We start from the raw sequence: 16,528 nt of genomic DNA, 5'->3' as shown, positions 1-16,528 counted from the left end.
TGCAATTCACCCGAGTATGTGGTTTTGTTCTTCTGGTCAGCACATTTGCCAGAGCAAATTGCCAGACACAACCACAATAAAAATTATCTACAGGTCAGCTCAGGTTCCCTGACACAACTCTAATGATCATACTCAAGTTAGACATTGTGTTGATACTGGAATTATCACTTGGTTGCAATGATCAGAAGAAAGGTTGCAGTCCAAGAAAGAAGGGCTAAATATAAGGAACCATGTGAACCAGTGCCATAAAAATAAACTAGTGAATATTCATCATATTCCACCTTGCGTTGTGCACTTTTTTCTTACATTTCTTTATTCTTGATGTTAGATTGAACATGAATACTATACCAGTTTAATTCACTGGTTAGTTTGTGTTCATCATACAGTGAGGGAAATGGCATGAAAATAAGAAGAGTGAAGAAGTGGAAAATAGGTATTTAACAAAGAATGTGCTGTAAAAAGGCTGTGTGTTTAAGCCTTCAACAGATTTTGATGCTCTTGTAAAAACCCATAATTAGCTGCATGGCTCTTAATAATCAAGATGCCTTTTGGCATTTTTTTTTCTGTCAGGTTTGTTAAAGTTATATAGTACCCAGGGCATCTGTAACAACAGTCTGAAGGAGCCCATTATACTTTTTCAAAATTGCTTATGCAACTTGGGTAAAAAATTTCCCATTAAAATTCATTAATTCCTTTACTTCACTTTTCCTGGTGATGCTTGTGATATCAGCATGCTGAACTGGGCTCTCCAGACCTCAATATCCCCAGTAATTGCTTTTAGCTCTTTTCTGTTGGCCACAAGCACAAAGGGACAAATTGTTCTTCACAAAATTGCACAGAGAATTTCCTGTCAATTTGCTGAATTTCATAAGATGAAAGGTCTCTAATACCGGTATCATGTCCCCCAACTTTTGTCTATTTGAGGGCTGCACAAAAAGTAAAGACGGAACTGATCACACTGTCTATACCCAGGACAGTTTAGATATATACTTCTGTCCAGCATGTCCTGGGTCTTCTCATGGGTCTTCTACCCAAAACACCTCAACTAGCTTCTCTTGATCTGGAGAGCAGGGGGTTCTTATTTAAGGGAAAAAGCTACCCTCTTCTGATACTGGGACTAAATGGAACCAAGCAGCAACTCTGGAACACTATTCTCTTGAATCACGTTCCACATAACACCATGGGTTTCAATGACCTAAGCTTTTACAAGTCTGCAAAGTGCATAGTAGACAGGCTTTGCAAATATCCATGATTCCTCAAGTATTTTGAAATGAAAAAGAGATGGTCCATTGTTTCCATGGCCAGGAATTTACATTATTCCACCTGACTCTCAGCTTGAAATGTCGGATGGGAATCTTCAAACCAGTACACCAGGGAAGGCTTTTGCAGGGAAGCTAAGGAAAGTTCTTTCTCTTTGAATTGAACATACTCAAGTTTCTCCTTTATAAAAATAGACACCAGACTCAAAGTCTGCCAGCCCAATGGCTCTTTTCCTGTCTTCACTCAGCAACATATTGGTCAGATTTACAATTAAAAATTCCACCGTAGTCTTTATACGGATGACTATATCACAACTACTACTTAACTGAAGAGGCATATTAGCCAAAAAATAACTACAGTATTTAGTGCTCTCAGTATTTTGAGTTGGATGTCATCCAACCCTGCAGACTTGCTACTACAGAGCTTTTTAATCACTGCAGTGACCTCAGCCAGACAGATGGACCGAACACAATCTTTACTGCCCATTTTGGACTTCCATGTCGGTCCAGTGAATGCTCCATCCATTTTAGTCAGCACAAAACAATGGTGAGCAATTGGCAGTTCAGTACTTCTTTTTACTCAGGTGTCCAACCCATATGGCCTTACATCAGATGACACAACTACAAAGTTCACCATTGACCTTTGGCCAAAAAATTCTTTGGGACCAGGATCATTTATGCATAACAATGTATTTAAACATGGTTTTAACAGACAAGCTATGACTAGCACAGAAATCCAGTAACAATTCATCACTCACATTCAGATCACGCAGGCTATTTCCACTGATCGCACCCCTCCACATATTTATACCATTCTCCATGCGAGCATTTAAGCTTTCCAATAAAAACACAGATTTAGTATATGGTACCTTTTCAAACAATGAAACCAATTTTTCCAGAAACTCCATGTAGCTGTTTTGGGCTAAGCCCATCTAGGCTACATAGTTCATATGGCCATGAGGCATTCACCAGAAAACCATACTCCCAGGCTGGCTACATGAATATTGTCCATTATCCTGGTTGAAGGGAAGGCTCTCATTGATTTAATTAGAACATTAGTGAAGGGCAACTAAGAATTGTTCTCTCTCTGGTCTCAACACACCAATTTGACACCAGTAATCATAATAGGAGTGCACATTTTCAGAAAGCATTGGTCTAAGGATCACTGCATCCATGTGTAACATTCAAAAGTCTATTCCTCTCAAAACTATGTAGCTCTATGGCTGATTAAGGCAATCTAGCTCCCCCAAGAGCCTCCATGACATCACAGTGACAATCCGAAATTTGGAATCATTAATGATTTTTTTCCTTCACTTTTTTGTAAAAGACTGCAAAACATTTTTGTCACCAACCTTGCTGAAATCTCTCTGTCTCAGGTAAGTAATAGCTTTGTTAATTTCCAAGTCATTCGCCAGTTCTGTATACTGAGAGGTTTTTACCATATCAACACACCTGAAAAAAAATTGAAATTTACATTTTAAAAACAAACAACAATGATAGAAATGTCTTCTTTACAGTTGACAGAGATCACACTGCTAATCACCATTACTAGGTTTATGGTGACATTCATTACTAGAAAAATAGAAAAAGAAATAACTGATATTGTATTTAAGGATGCAAAAGTGAGATATACAAGAAAACATGCACAAATTACCAAAATAAAAATGATTTATCTTTCATTCTTACTTACCAGTCGAATCCTGCAGCAAAGGATGTTTCTATTGCTGGTGCAATTAACTTAGCCGAGGTCATAATGAATTTTTCTGCCAAAGATTGTCTGTAGGCAAAATTACATAAAAAATATTTGAAAATGTAAAAAATTAATCATCATGATTATCTACAAATTGTGATAATTTTATACATTTTTTTAAATAGAAAATTCTATAAAAAAGAAACCAAAATTGTAATCTTTGTGGCACAGATGCAAAAGGTTGCATGACCTTAGTAGAAAGATTTGGAATTAACTACTGGCAGCTTAACTTATTGGTCACAAATTAGAAAAAAGGAGAAAAAGGCGCATTAAGCACATGTGCCAAAACCATAACAATATACAATATATCACAATATACCGAGATCAAACCTCATGATACAGGAGTAAAGGTTATGTGCTGTCTAATCTATGTAAAATGTTTGTATGTTATCTTTCTGTATTCAAGTAGCCATTTCTTTTTTTTTTTTACTTTTTGCAGTAACAGATAAGTTCATTACTGTGTTAAAAGGCTTTACTAAATCCCCACACATAACAATATTTATCCCAGAAGATAAAAAAAACAAAAACATTTTAAGTATATTTAAACTTCACAAAAGTTCTGAGTATTTCAAGTATCAATACCAGTAACTACACTGTACAAATAATTTCAAATTTTATTTCACCTACACAAGCTAATTATGCCCAAAAGTAGAACAAAAAGAATTTATCATTTACATTTTTACACAAAAAGGCCATAATAATCTAATGTAAAATTTAGACAATCCACTACGTAGCATTTGTAGTATTGCTGGGAGTGCTAGAAGGATATGAATTAAATGAATTTACACCAGAAAAAATGTAATTAATTTTTATTTCTTAACACGAAAAAGTACATACAGTATCTTGCAAGCATTATAACGCCTATTTAAATGTGACCCACTAATAGGACAAGAAATTCTCTGTATTTCATGAATGAAAAAAAGAAAAGCAGCAAGTTGACATCAGAGAATGCAGTTACTAATTTAATGATTGGTAGAAGGCAAAACAATTAGAAAAAAACAAAAAACCAGAAAACAAAGCTTAAGTATAATCAAAATCAGAGTGTTTACTTACTGGTTTGGAATGAGCAAAACCATATAAAACACACAAAACATGCACTAATCTTAGATTTAACTAGGAAAGAATCTTAAAAACTATACAGGACAATAATGCAGAGTTAACAGTGCTGTTGATTTGGAATTTTAAGACATACTTCTCTCGTTCCATTTGCCGAAGCTGGTCATTCTTAATAGCTTCAATTACTAAATTTGTATGTGGATCATCCTGTACAAATGAACAACACAGTTAACAATCATTTGTTTGTCTTAAATTACATACAAATTATATAAGCTAACCTTTGCAAGAACTACATAAATCCAATAGTGTTTACCATCAAAATACTATCCATCCATCATCCAACCCGCTATATCCTAACTACAGGGTCATGGGGGTCTGCCGGAGCCAATTGAAAATACTATATATTTGTTTTCATTCATCCATACCAATAATTTGGCATTTTGTTTTATTATGTGAATATGTCATTTTTAATACAAAATAGATTCATTGGGTGCTGAATGTCAGTAAATACAGATGTACCTTAACTAACTGATTAAATATTGAACTGTGTCATTTGAAACAAAAAGACTTATTAAAAATTCAATAACTTTAAATCACACCGTACTGCTAGTATTTTAAGATCTGTTTCTGCAAGCTTGTATAGTAGACTGCAAACAAAGTATACCCACCACTCCTACCCTAACTGCTCCATTTCTACCAAGTTTTTTTTTTTTTTAACTTGACAGTGAATTGCAAACTTAATTACAGACTTTTGTTCACCATTTACCCTTGTTAAGACTCCCTTAATTTAGTAATTCATTTCAAGTCTAAACACCTCTTGATATGTAAAAAGGACTAAGAGCCTCACATTTAAAAGAAATATATTAGTAACCATTACTGGGAAAAAAAGTCTCCATTAGCATAACTGTTGATTTTATTAAACAAGACACTTGTTATACTGTGCAATGAAAGCAGAGCAGTTTAATATGGATCTAGCAAATAGAAGCTACAAGTTCAAATCATGCATGACTAGTGCAGAGAAAACTTTTAAAGCACCATTTACGGATTTACTACGATTGACTTATCTGCATTAAGAACACAGTATGCAGATTTTTACAGCTGCATGCACTGTGTTTGAAATATATTTATTCTCAACACTACATATCATTTTTGCTCTGTTTTGCTTCACATGCACCTAATGGTTCTGTTAACTGGAAAATACGTTGGTTTGAAATATGTTGCCCTTATTTAACCAAACAGCGTCTCAGATAACAAGAAGTTCAAGCATTTCACATTACCATAGTCAACAGCACATAAACTCCTAAATTAAGTAAAATTCAAAATCAGGCACTGAGAATTGTAATTTTCAAGAGGAAAGGCTTACACTTTTTACAAAACAGACGTCCACTGCCTGTGCCCTTTACAATCTTTTCTCATTTAACTTATTTAAAATTTGAATGCCTATCATTCAGATGTAAACTATACAAAATTATACAAATAACAGGAGATGAGTCAGTTCTTCAAGCTCATTTATATAACTAACTGCACGATTGTGAAAAGAATTCATTTGAGAGAGAGAGAGAGAGAGAGAGAGGTTAGGAGCACACGCGGATACAGCGCATTGCCGCACCCACCACATGATAAATCAACTCAGGATCCCAGATTAGGTCCCGAGTGCAGCCATGCAATGGGTGACACCTCAGCACCACACTAGTTCAGATGGAGTAGAACAGTGTGAGGGTTTTTATGGTGGCTGGAGTATCAATTCTGCCACGAACCCAAAAGGTTTTTCCCTGCAGATTAGAGGGCCTATATGCTGGGCTGGATGCAGATTAAGACATTTTTAAAAAAAGTCAACCAGATATCTTGCTTTCAAGAATCCTGAAAACCCAGATTAGGGACCCAAAATCCTTTTTCTGCTCTTACCTGAAGAAATTAAAATCCCTCAGCCTGTTAAAGTAGGTATTTACAACTACTGCATTTTTACTTGAATATCAGACACCCAGACACCCCCAGTAGTTTTATTCAGTATAAGATCCAGAAAGTGTGCTATAGTAGCTTCTTAACACTTCCAATCATAGGAAACCTAAGAGTGAACTATCCACAACAGCTGACAACAAAAAATTGTCTGGTTGAAACAAACATTCTATTTACAGCAAATTAGAAAAAGTATTACTCTTTTACATAAAAAATATTTTTTCAGTCAATTATTAAAATTGTCTGAAAAATGAATTTACTCACATTGGCTGGAATGTATTTGTCCTCTTCACCAATACCAAGATCAACAGAGATCAATTTCTGGAATGCTTTTTTCATATTTTCGCGATCTCCAATTGCAAAATAACACAGAATGAGATTGAAAGCAGTCTTTATGTTTGGGCTGTCACTCATAATTTGATCAAATGAAGTAATTGCATCTGAATACTGTCCCATTTTAATGAAAACTATTCCAATGTTCTGCATTATTTTAATACTGTAAAATAAAACAGATAAATTATATATAAATAAATATATACAGTGGTGTGAAAAACTATTTTCCCCCTTCCTGACTTCTTATTCTTTTGCATGTTTGTCACACAAAATGTTTCTGATCATCAAACACATTTAACCATTAGTCAAATATAACACAAGTAAACACAAAATGCAGTTCTTAAATGATGGTTTTTATTATTTAGGGAGAAAAAAAATCCAAACCTACATGGCCCTGTGTGAAAAAGTAATTGCCCCTGAACCTAATAACTGGTTGGGCCACCCTTAGCAGCAATAACTGCAATCAAGCATTTCGATAACTTGCAATGAGTCTTTTACAGCGCTCTGGAGGAATTTTGGCCCACTCATCTTTGCAGAATTGTTGTAATTCAGCTTTATTTGAGGGTTTTCTAGCATGAACCGCCTTTTTAAGGTCATGCCATAGCATCTCAATTGGATTCAGGTCAGGACTTTGACTAGGCCACTCCAAAGTCTTCATTTTGTTTTTCTTCAGCCATTCAGAGGTGGATTTGCTGGTGTGTTTTGGGTCATTGTCCTGTTGCAGCACCCAAGATCGCTTCAGCTTGAGTTGACGAACAGATGGCCGGACATTCTCCTTCAGGATTTTTTGGTAGACAGTAGAATTCATGGTTCCATCTATCACAGCAAGCCTTCCATGTCCTGAAGCAGCAAAACAACCCCAGACCATCATACTACCACCACCATATTTTACTGTTGGTATGATGTTCTTTTTCTGAAATGCTGTGTTCCTTTTACGCCAGATGTAACAGGACATTTGCCTTCCAAAAAGTTCAACTTTTGTCTCATCAGTCCACAAGGTATTTTCCCAAAAGTCTTGGCAATCATTGAGATGTTTCTTAGCAAAATTGAGACGAGCCCTAATGTTCTTTTTGCTAAACAGTAGTTTGCGTCTTGGAAATCTGCCATGCAGGCCGTTTTTGCCCAGTTTCTTTCTTATGGTGGAGTCGTGAACACTGACCTTAATTGAGGCAAGTGAGGCCTGCAGTTCTTTAGACGTTGTCCTGGGGTCTTTTGTGACCCTCGGATGAGTCGCTCTGCACTCTTGGGGTAATTTTGGTCAGCCGGCCACTCCTGGGAAGGTTCACCACTGTTCCATGTTTTTGCCATTTGTGGATAATGGCTCTCACTGTGGTTCGCTGGAGTCCCAAAGCTTTAGAAATGGCTTTATAACCTTTACCAGACTGATAGATCTCAATTACTTCTGTTCTCATTTGTTCCTGAATTTCTTTAGATCTTGGCATGATGTCTAGCTTTTGAGGTGCTTTTGGTCTACTTCTCTGTGTCAGGCAGCTCCTATTTAAGTGATTTCTTGATTGAAACAGGTGTGGCAGTAATCGGGCCTGGGGTGGCTACGGAAATTGAACTCAGGTGTGATACACCACAGTTAGGTTATTTTTAACAAGGGGCAATTACTTTTTCACACAGGGCCATGTAGGTTTGGATTTTTTCTCCCTAAATAATAAAACCATCATTTAAAAACTGCATTTTGTGTTTACTTGTGTTATATTTGACTAATGGTTAAATGTGTTTGATGATCAGAAACATTTTGTGTGACAAACATGCAAAAGAATAAGAAGTCAGGAAGGGGGAAAATAGTTTTTCACACCACTGTACACACACAAACAGTATATACAGTATCTCAATGTAAAATTGTAATTAACACTAGAAGTATCAAAGACTACGAAAAAACTCGTAAACCCGGCCCACCTGAAATCCATTTGCACTCTCTGTCAGCATCTTTTGTTTTGTAAATGTAACAATAAGCGCAAGCAGCCTACTATCCCATAACCCCCACCATCGCAAAAAATGGCAAAAATCACTCTCCCAGCTCAAGCCTTGTTTATCTGTTATTGAGGTACTGGGAGCTGTATCGTGTAAATAATATATTGTTACTTGGAACATATGCATTTCATGTGTGTTCCGTGTCTACAAATATCTATCGACACATTTACAAAACAAAAGACGCTGACGGAAAGGTCCAAACTGATTTAAGGTGGACCGAATTTACAAGTTTTTTCGTAGTCTTTATTAATTCTAGTGATAATGATATACAGTGCATCTGTATTCACAGCGCATCACTTTTTCCACATTTTGTTATGTTACAGCCTTATTCCAAAATGGATTAAGTTAATTTTTTTCCTCAGAATTCTACACACAATACCCCATAATGACAATGTGAAAAAAGTTTACTTGAGGTTTTTGCAAATTTATTAAAAATAAAAAAACTGAGAAATCACATGTACATAAGTATTCACAGCCTTTGCACAATACTTTGTCGATGTACCTTTAGCAGCAATTACAGCCTCTTTGAATATGATGCCACAAGCTTGGCACACCTATCCTTGGCCAGTTTCGCCCATTTCTCTTTGCAGCACCTCTCAAGCTCCATCAGGTTGGATGGGAAGAGTCGGTGCACAGCCATTTTAAGATCTCTCCAGAGATGTTCAATCAGATCCAAGTCTGGGCCACTCAAGGACATTCACAGAGTTGTCCTGAAGCCACTCCTTTGATATCTTGGCTGTGTGCTTAGGGTCATTGTCCAGCTGAAAGATGACCCATCGCCCCAATCTGAGGTCAAGAGCACTCTGGAGCAGGTTTTCATCCAGGATGTCTCTGTACATTGCTGCAGTCATCTTTCCCTTTATCCTGACTAGTCTCCCAGTTCCTGCTGCTGAAAAACATCCCCACAGCATGATGCTTCCACCACCATGCTTCACTGTAGGGATTGTTTTGGCCTGGTGATGAGCGGTGCCTGGTTTCCTCCAAACGTGACGCCTGGCATTCACACCAAAGAGTTCAATCTTTGTCTCATCAGACCAGAGAATTTTGTTTCTCATGGTCTGAGAGTCCTTCAGGTGCCTTTTGGCAAACTCCAGGCAGACTGCCACGTGCCTTTTACTAAGGAGTGGCTTCCGTCTGGCCACTCTACCATACAGGCCTGATTGGTGTATTGCTGCAGAGATGGTTGTCCTTCTGGAAGGTTCTCCTCACTCCACAGAGGACCTCTGGAGCTCTGACAGAGGGACCATCGGTCACCTCCCTGACTAAGGCCCTTCTCTCCCGATTGCTCAGTTTAGATGGCCGGCCAGCTCTAGGAAGAGTCCTGGTGGTTTCCAACTTTTTCCACTTACGGATGACGGAGGCCACTGTGCTCATTGGGACCTTCAAAGCAGCAGAAATTTTTCTGTAACCTTCCCCAGATTTGTGCCTCGAGACAATCCTGTCTCGGAGGTCTACAGGCAATTCCTTTGACTTCATGCTTGGTTTGTGCTCTGACATGAACTGTCAACTGTGGGACCTTATATAGACAGGTGTGTGCCTTTCCAAATGATGTCCAATCAACTGAATTTACCACAGGTGGACTCCAATTAAGCTGCAGAAACATCTCAAGGATGATCAGGGGAAACAGGATGTACCTGAGCTCAATTTTGAGCTTCATGGCAAAGGCTGTGAATACTTATGTACATGTGATTTCTCAGTTTTTTTATTTTTAATAAATTTGCAAAACATCAAGTAAACTTTTTTCACGTTGTCATTATGGGGTGTTGTATGTAGAATTCTGAGGAAAAAAATTAATTTAATCCATTTTGGAATAAGGGTTAGGGTAACAAAACAAAATGTTGAAAAAGTGATGCGCTGTGAATGCTTTCTGGATGTACTGTAAATAATAGGTCTAATTTTTAAGTGATAAAATTGTATTACGGTGTATTCATGATTAAATAGAAAAACATGAAACCACAATGCAAATAATAAATTTAAATCAGACTCAATAAATTTCAACTTCTCTTTTAATACTTACAAAAATAGAATATACTGTATATTCCACATTGGTAACATCAAATGGTACCTAGCTGGGAAATCTACTTTGGGGCACAGGTGAAAATCTACCCTTTTCAATATAGCTAGGATATTCCCATCTATTTTTTTCTAAAGGGTTAAACAATTTTTAGGTTATAGAGAACTGAACAGCTTTTCAATGAAAAAGAAGACCAAGAAGCTAACTCTTCCAAGTAAATTGCTAAGTGCATGTAAGTAAAAATACATTGGAACCTTTACTATTTAGAGCTGCTAACATATCAGCTTGAATCTATAATGCAATATAAATTCACATTTCCAACTAATATTTCCAAATTTCAAATAAAGCTTTTGGAAAGAATACTAAAAGCTCAAGCTTGGAAATTGTCTGTGCGGAGCTTGCATATTGTACCTGTGGCTTTATTGGTTTTCGCTCATGCATTTTTTTCCTTCAACATTCTAAAGATATGTGGATTAAATGTGATGTGACTAAATTTCAACTTTTTAGATTGAATGCTTTATGGTATAGGGCAACAAGTCAAACAGTGCACACCAGCGAAATCAAACCATTCCTAGCATAAAGTAATATCAACTTATGGTGATGCTTTTCTGTAATGGTGACTGGCTAATTTGTCAAGACTGACAAGAAAGATGAATGGTGTGCAATGCCAACAAGTACTTAATGAAGATCCCTGCCTGTCTGTTGTAAAACTGAAAGTGGCGAAGAATCATGAGTGAGTAATATAGATATCCTTAAGTGGCTCCCTCAGAGTGCTGATCTTATTTAAATGTGTGAGGGAAGACTTCAAAATTATTCTCCTTAACCCTTCCTCAAATAATGTGACACAGTTAGAGAACTGTAACCAAAAAGAACAAGCAAATATTACTCCTTTGCTCTATGCAAATATAATAGGAGACTCGCGCCAAAAAATTACTGGTAGATAAAGCAGTCAAAAGTAGTTCAACAAGGATGTAAACAATAAGGGAATAATGATACTTCAATTTTTATTTTTATAATTGTATTGTTTATTTCTCAGTAAGGCCACTTTAAAGAAGAATGTAAAACTCAGGATTTACCACTCAAATGAATCAACATCCCAAACTAAAAAAGGTATACATTTTAAAGTGTAACATTTAACACTTTGACTACCCAATAATCTGTTTCTTATTAACAACATGTTCTAAACACAGCTGCTAGACTATTGATGGGCACACAGAAGTGTGACCATATTTCTCCTATATTAGCCTTGATTATAAGATGCTATTGTTTGTTTTTAAGTAACTAAATTGATAAGCACCTTCCTATCTTTCCGACGTTTTACATTGTTGCATTCCATCTTGCCAGTTTAGGTTCTCTGATTAGACACTCAAAGCTTTAGTTCAATTCTCTGCACAACTAAAAGGTGAATGTGCTTTTGCAACAGATGGCCCAAAACTTTGGAACAATCTACATTCTCAAGCCAAGTCTGCAACAATTGTGACCATTTTTTAAAACCAGGCTGAAAATGCATTGTTTCTCTTTGGCTTTTAATTAAAATTGGTTCATTTAATGCCTTTTTTATTATCGTGTTTTATGTTTTGTCTAATGTTATCCCATTTTAAAAAGCAGTTCTTTTTACCTTTATTTATTTTAATATGCATCACCCTGGGAGTTTTAAATGTGTTTTGTAAATAAACTAAAGTAAACTAAAAAAAAAAGAAGGAGAATAACTAAACACTTGTTTCAAGGAATCATTTATTAAATATCCAAAAAATTGAAAATATATTATACTTGTTATAATTAAAATCAATAGATACAATACTTACCGCATTTCCTTATGTGTATTTGGAATCTGATCTAATGCCATTCTATAAAACTTTATTGCTTTCTGGTAATTTCTCTGTTTGAAATAAATGTTTGCCATATTTACCTTCAGGCGCCCTGGAAGGTAAAATATAATTGTTTCACACATATTTTAAATTGAATATTATTTAAAATAATTACTTTTTCTGTGACTGACTTGCTGCCTTTACCGAGAATGAAGAGACAGCCTTCTTAAGGACATAATACAAACACAGCATAGAGATATTATTGACACTTGTCATTACAGAACACTAACAGGCTATTTGTTGTTAATACTGTATAACTAAATAAGAATAAACTGAGATGAAATTTCTTTTAAATAGTAAAAAAAAAAAAAAGTTTTTACTTTTTTTAAATAAGAGTATACATATTTAAAATATATTTTAAGAATTGTCAAAAAAGCATCCAAGATCCCACGAATGGCAGCAGCTTTCTGTTACACGTTTTGTTTTCTGAATAGATTTTAAGCACAGTTACAGTATGGCACCTGTGGTGTAAAACTAAAAAAATCACTTGCAAGAGTGATCACATCAATGCCTCTCTAGATACAGCTTCACTAGTGTTTTCCAACTGTGAATGAGCCTAAGAACAATGCAGTTTCACAAAATACTACATAAAAAAGCTATTATCAAGTTGCATTACATGCCTACTTTCATCTGCTTATATCTTCACCTTTTAGTCTACTTCAGATTTATCATCATCCATTCCACATCCTGCATTACAATTGTCTTTGCTCTGTATGTAGGTATCATTAGCAACAGTAGAAAATTACTGTGACGCACAAGCATGCCAAAAGTAATGTTTGTCTGAATTATATGGATACTGTGTTTATGCTTAAACTAATTTGCCTTTAGACTGGGTTTTTCTCACTTTATTTATTTGAATTCTCATTTTATTGACTAAAAACAATGATCATGTGAAAATGACAAACTTAAATAAAAGCTGTTGCATCCTGAATATAAATGCATCTGGAAAATGCTGCCGTTACATCTTACTTTTGAAATGCTGGTACTAAAGGTGTTATGCATATGGAATATGATTAAAAATTCTGATAATTCAAATACCTCTCAAAATAAAGGCATATTAAAACAAAAATGGATACTGGCATTCTATAGTTAACAAGGATCTTCAACGTGAGGCTCTTAGGTTATAGCATGTTTAATTAAGTTATGGTGTTTTTCAACAGTTCCCTTGAAATCAGACTTACTAAATTGTCAATAAAATTTGTATTTATAACTTTTCTTTTCATAGGTCTAAATTCTTACCTGCATTACTGAAGGTCTTGTTTTTCACAATCACCTGGTAAGTATTTAAAGCCTCAGCATACATATCATTAGCTGCATGCTGAATTGCCAAATTAAACAGCACCTGGAGAACAGCACTTTGATCAAATCAGTGATAGCTTTCACATTAACAGTCACAGTGTATATAATACAAAAATATATTTTAAAAATACCATTCTTAAATTAGATCATTTTAACATTATGAAAATAATAATGTAAATGCATGGTGTTTTTATGTAATCACTAGGGGTGTTTTTTAGAGTATATTATTTTACCTGCATCCTGACAAAGAATACACCAAAAAACTCACAGAGAATGTTAGGTCCCAATTTACTGGGGCTGCTAAGCCAATTTCTTCTCTTTGTCTTGTTAATGCTCTCTCTTTCCTCCCAGCTTCTTTAGCCTTTTCTAAAGCCTTACAAGTGAAAAAGAAAACAGAAAGAAACAACACATAAATAAGTTTTTTTTTTATTGTTCAGTAATGGTTGTTGTACAGATTCCTTGAAAAACAATACAAGAAACAGTCAAAAATAAAAAAGAAGAAGTCCTCTGCCAAAGCAACATGCTTCTGATCTGAACGTGATTTAGGCGGGGTATTGGCCAATAAGTAAACCCAGGAGGGCATTTAAAGCCAACTCCAGCCGGACTCAACTAGAAGTCTGAGAAGACTTCAACTAGAATGTGTGAGAAGAATTGGGTTGACTCACCTAATTTCTTTGCACTCATTTTTCAGAGCTACTGTATATTTCCTTTGCTTATTACACTCTTGCATACATTGTCTAAAATAAATGCACTTATTTTGTTACAGTTGGACTCCTTAGCATTTTTCTAGTTGTTTTTAATGTATTTTTCCTAAGAATGATCAATTTGCTTATCTCTTACATATTTTTAGCTACAAGATCTTATTAAAGGTAAAAAGGTGTCATATGATTTGCCTTGAATTTCAACTTTCAATAAAGATGTGTAGACGTTTGATACTTAATATACAAGCACAATAGTTTATTCTGGGCTTTTAAAAAAAATGAAATCATTGTGTGCTTTACAAAGCAATATTATACCCTTTACAATGGGACTATCAACAAAGTCATATGATAAACACAATAACCTATAAATTAGATAGATTAGATTAGATAGATTACATTAAAGTATACTAGGTACAGCCTGCAGATAAGTCTCAATTTAGAATGATGGAATGAAGGTACAGTACATTAGAATCAATTAACAATGAAACTAAAAACATCAAATAGTAAATGGTTAATGTTATAAGAAGTTGAACTAGGAATGCCAGATCTAAACTACAAGGTATCAAAGCAGGGTCTTAGAATCTGTCAGTGGAGCCTCGCAGACAGAAGAAGTGCTACAGCATTTTCTATGTGTTGCCAGGTTTAGGACAGCAAAAAGGCTAGCATCAGACAATTTAAGTTGTCAAACACATTTCTATGGCTTATAAAATACTGTCAAGCCTTATATACACTGAAAAATGTGTAGATCAGTAGCAGTTTGTAACATGATTAAACAGAATACTTGAAAAGAAGTTAATATATTTGAATGTCCCAATCAAGCTTTATCACTCTGGTTTGTGTGGAATTAGCACATTCTCTCCATGCCCATGTGGGGTTTTATCCAGGTATTGTTTTTTTCCCCCACTTTCAAAATATGTGCATTTTAGATTTACTGAATCTAAACTGGCCAAATACTAGTGATTGCAAGGGGTTCCTATCTTATACATGGTTCTCCAACTCCACCCAGCTGAAATATTGAGTTAAGAGGATTCAGAGAATGAATAGGTAGGTCAGGTCAGGTAGGGGAGCATGCACTAGTACAGCGCGTTGCCACACCCTCCACACAATGAAACGGCTCAGGGTCCTGGTTGGCAATCCCCAGGCAGACACACAATCCAGTCCCTCCCTCCAGAAATGACCATCTATCTGCTGTAACCAGGTGTTATGTGGGCATCCCTTTGCCCTGGTCCAGCCACTCGGGTCCTAAACAATGAGGATCCTGCGAGTCAGGTCACCCTTGAGGAATCACATCACATGGCCTTAATGCCATAACTGACTCCCCCTCACAATGCAGGTAATGTGCCTCATTCAGGACTCCATGAGCAACTGCTTGTTCAACACAAAGTCAAACTAGTGGTACCCAAGGACTCTCCAAAGAGACACAGTGCCAAAGGAGTCCAGTCTTGTCTCAGGTCACTTGATAGTGTCCATGTCTCACAACCATATAGCAAAACAGGAAGCACCAGCTCTCTAAAGACTTGGACCTTTTGCAAAAATATTGGGAGCACCACACACCAATTTCCGGCTACCTCATGTCCAATTGGTCTACAGACTTCATAGGAAGAGTCACCAGAGACATGAATGTTGCTGCTGAGGTAAGTAAACAAGGTTGCCACTTTCTCCACAGACAGACACACTACTTATGGCTGTACCCAAAAGGTCATTAAAGGCCTGGGTCTTGGTTTTTATCCAGTACACTTGCAAGACCAGACACTCAGACTCCTCGCTTGGTCTCTCAAGAGCCCTGATTAGAGGCTCCATTGAATCTGCAAAGACCACAGCATCATTGTCAAAGTCAAGATCAGTGAATCTTTCTTCACCAACAGATGCCCCACAGTCATTGGACCCCACAACCCTGCTCAACACCCAGTCCATGCAAACATTGAACAGAGTAGGAGCAAGAACACTCTGATGAGCTCCAAAATCAAATGGGAAAAACAGAGGTTCTGCCTCCACTCTGCACGGCACTCAGGGTACCATTGTACAGCCCAGCCATAACATCCAGCAACTCTGAAGAGATCCTGCAAAGTCTCAGGCTGTCCCACAGGGCAGCTCAATCAACTGAGTCAAATGTTTTACAAAAATCGATAAAGGCAGCAAAGAAACTCTGCCAATATTTGCATTTGCACTCCATGAGAAGCCTTAGTGCCAGAATGTGGTTGATGGCAGACTACTTGTGCAAAACCAGACTCGTCCTTTCGCTGGTAGGTGAGCAGATGATCACGGATCCTATTGAGGATGACCCTAGCATGGACCTTACCTGGCACCAA

The 16,528-nt window shown here is 36.5% G+C and overlaps 1 protein-coding gene across 2 annotated transcripts in view; it reads right to left on the bottom strand.

The window, feature by feature from the left end:
• ift88 (intraflagellar transport 88 homolog) overlaps nucleotides 1-16,528 on the bottom strand; it is a 56,047-nt gene that overhangs the window by 25,011 nt on the left and 14,508 nt on the right. For both annotated transcript variants that reach the window (XM_039744006.1, XM_039744007.1), the window contains exons 10-16: nucleotides 13,787-13,891; nucleotides 13,459-13,561; nucleotides 12,157-12,271; nucleotides 6,286-6,517; nucleotides 4,202-4,272; nucleotides 2,950-3,036; nucleotides 2,612-2,711 (exon numbers count right to left, since the gene is read on the bottom strand). In XM_039744006.1, coding sequence (XP_039599940.1) covers nucleotides 2,612-2,711; nucleotides 2,950-3,036; nucleotides 4,202-4,272; nucleotides 6,286-6,517; nucleotides 12,157-12,271; nucleotides 13,459-13,561; nucleotides 13,787-13,891 — 813 coding nt within the window. The remainder of the gene's footprint in view (nucleotides 1-2,611; nucleotides 2,712-2,949; nucleotides 3,037-4,201; nucleotides 4,273-6,285; nucleotides 6,518-12,156; nucleotides 12,272-13,458; nucleotides 13,562-13,786; nucleotides 13,892-16,528) is intronic.

The sequence above is a fragment of the Polypterus senegalus genome, chromosome 2 (assembly GCF_016835505.1).
Source record: "Polypterus senegalus isolate Bchr_013 chromosome 2, ASM1683550v1, whole genome shotgun sequence".
Classification (NCBI taxonomy): domain Eukaryota; kingdom Metazoa; phylum Chordata; class Cladistia; order Polypteriformes; family Polypteridae; genus Polypterus; species Polypterus senegalus.
The sequence above is the reverse complement of the archived record's forward strand: the minus strand, read 5'-3'. Positions and strand labels throughout refer to the sequence as shown.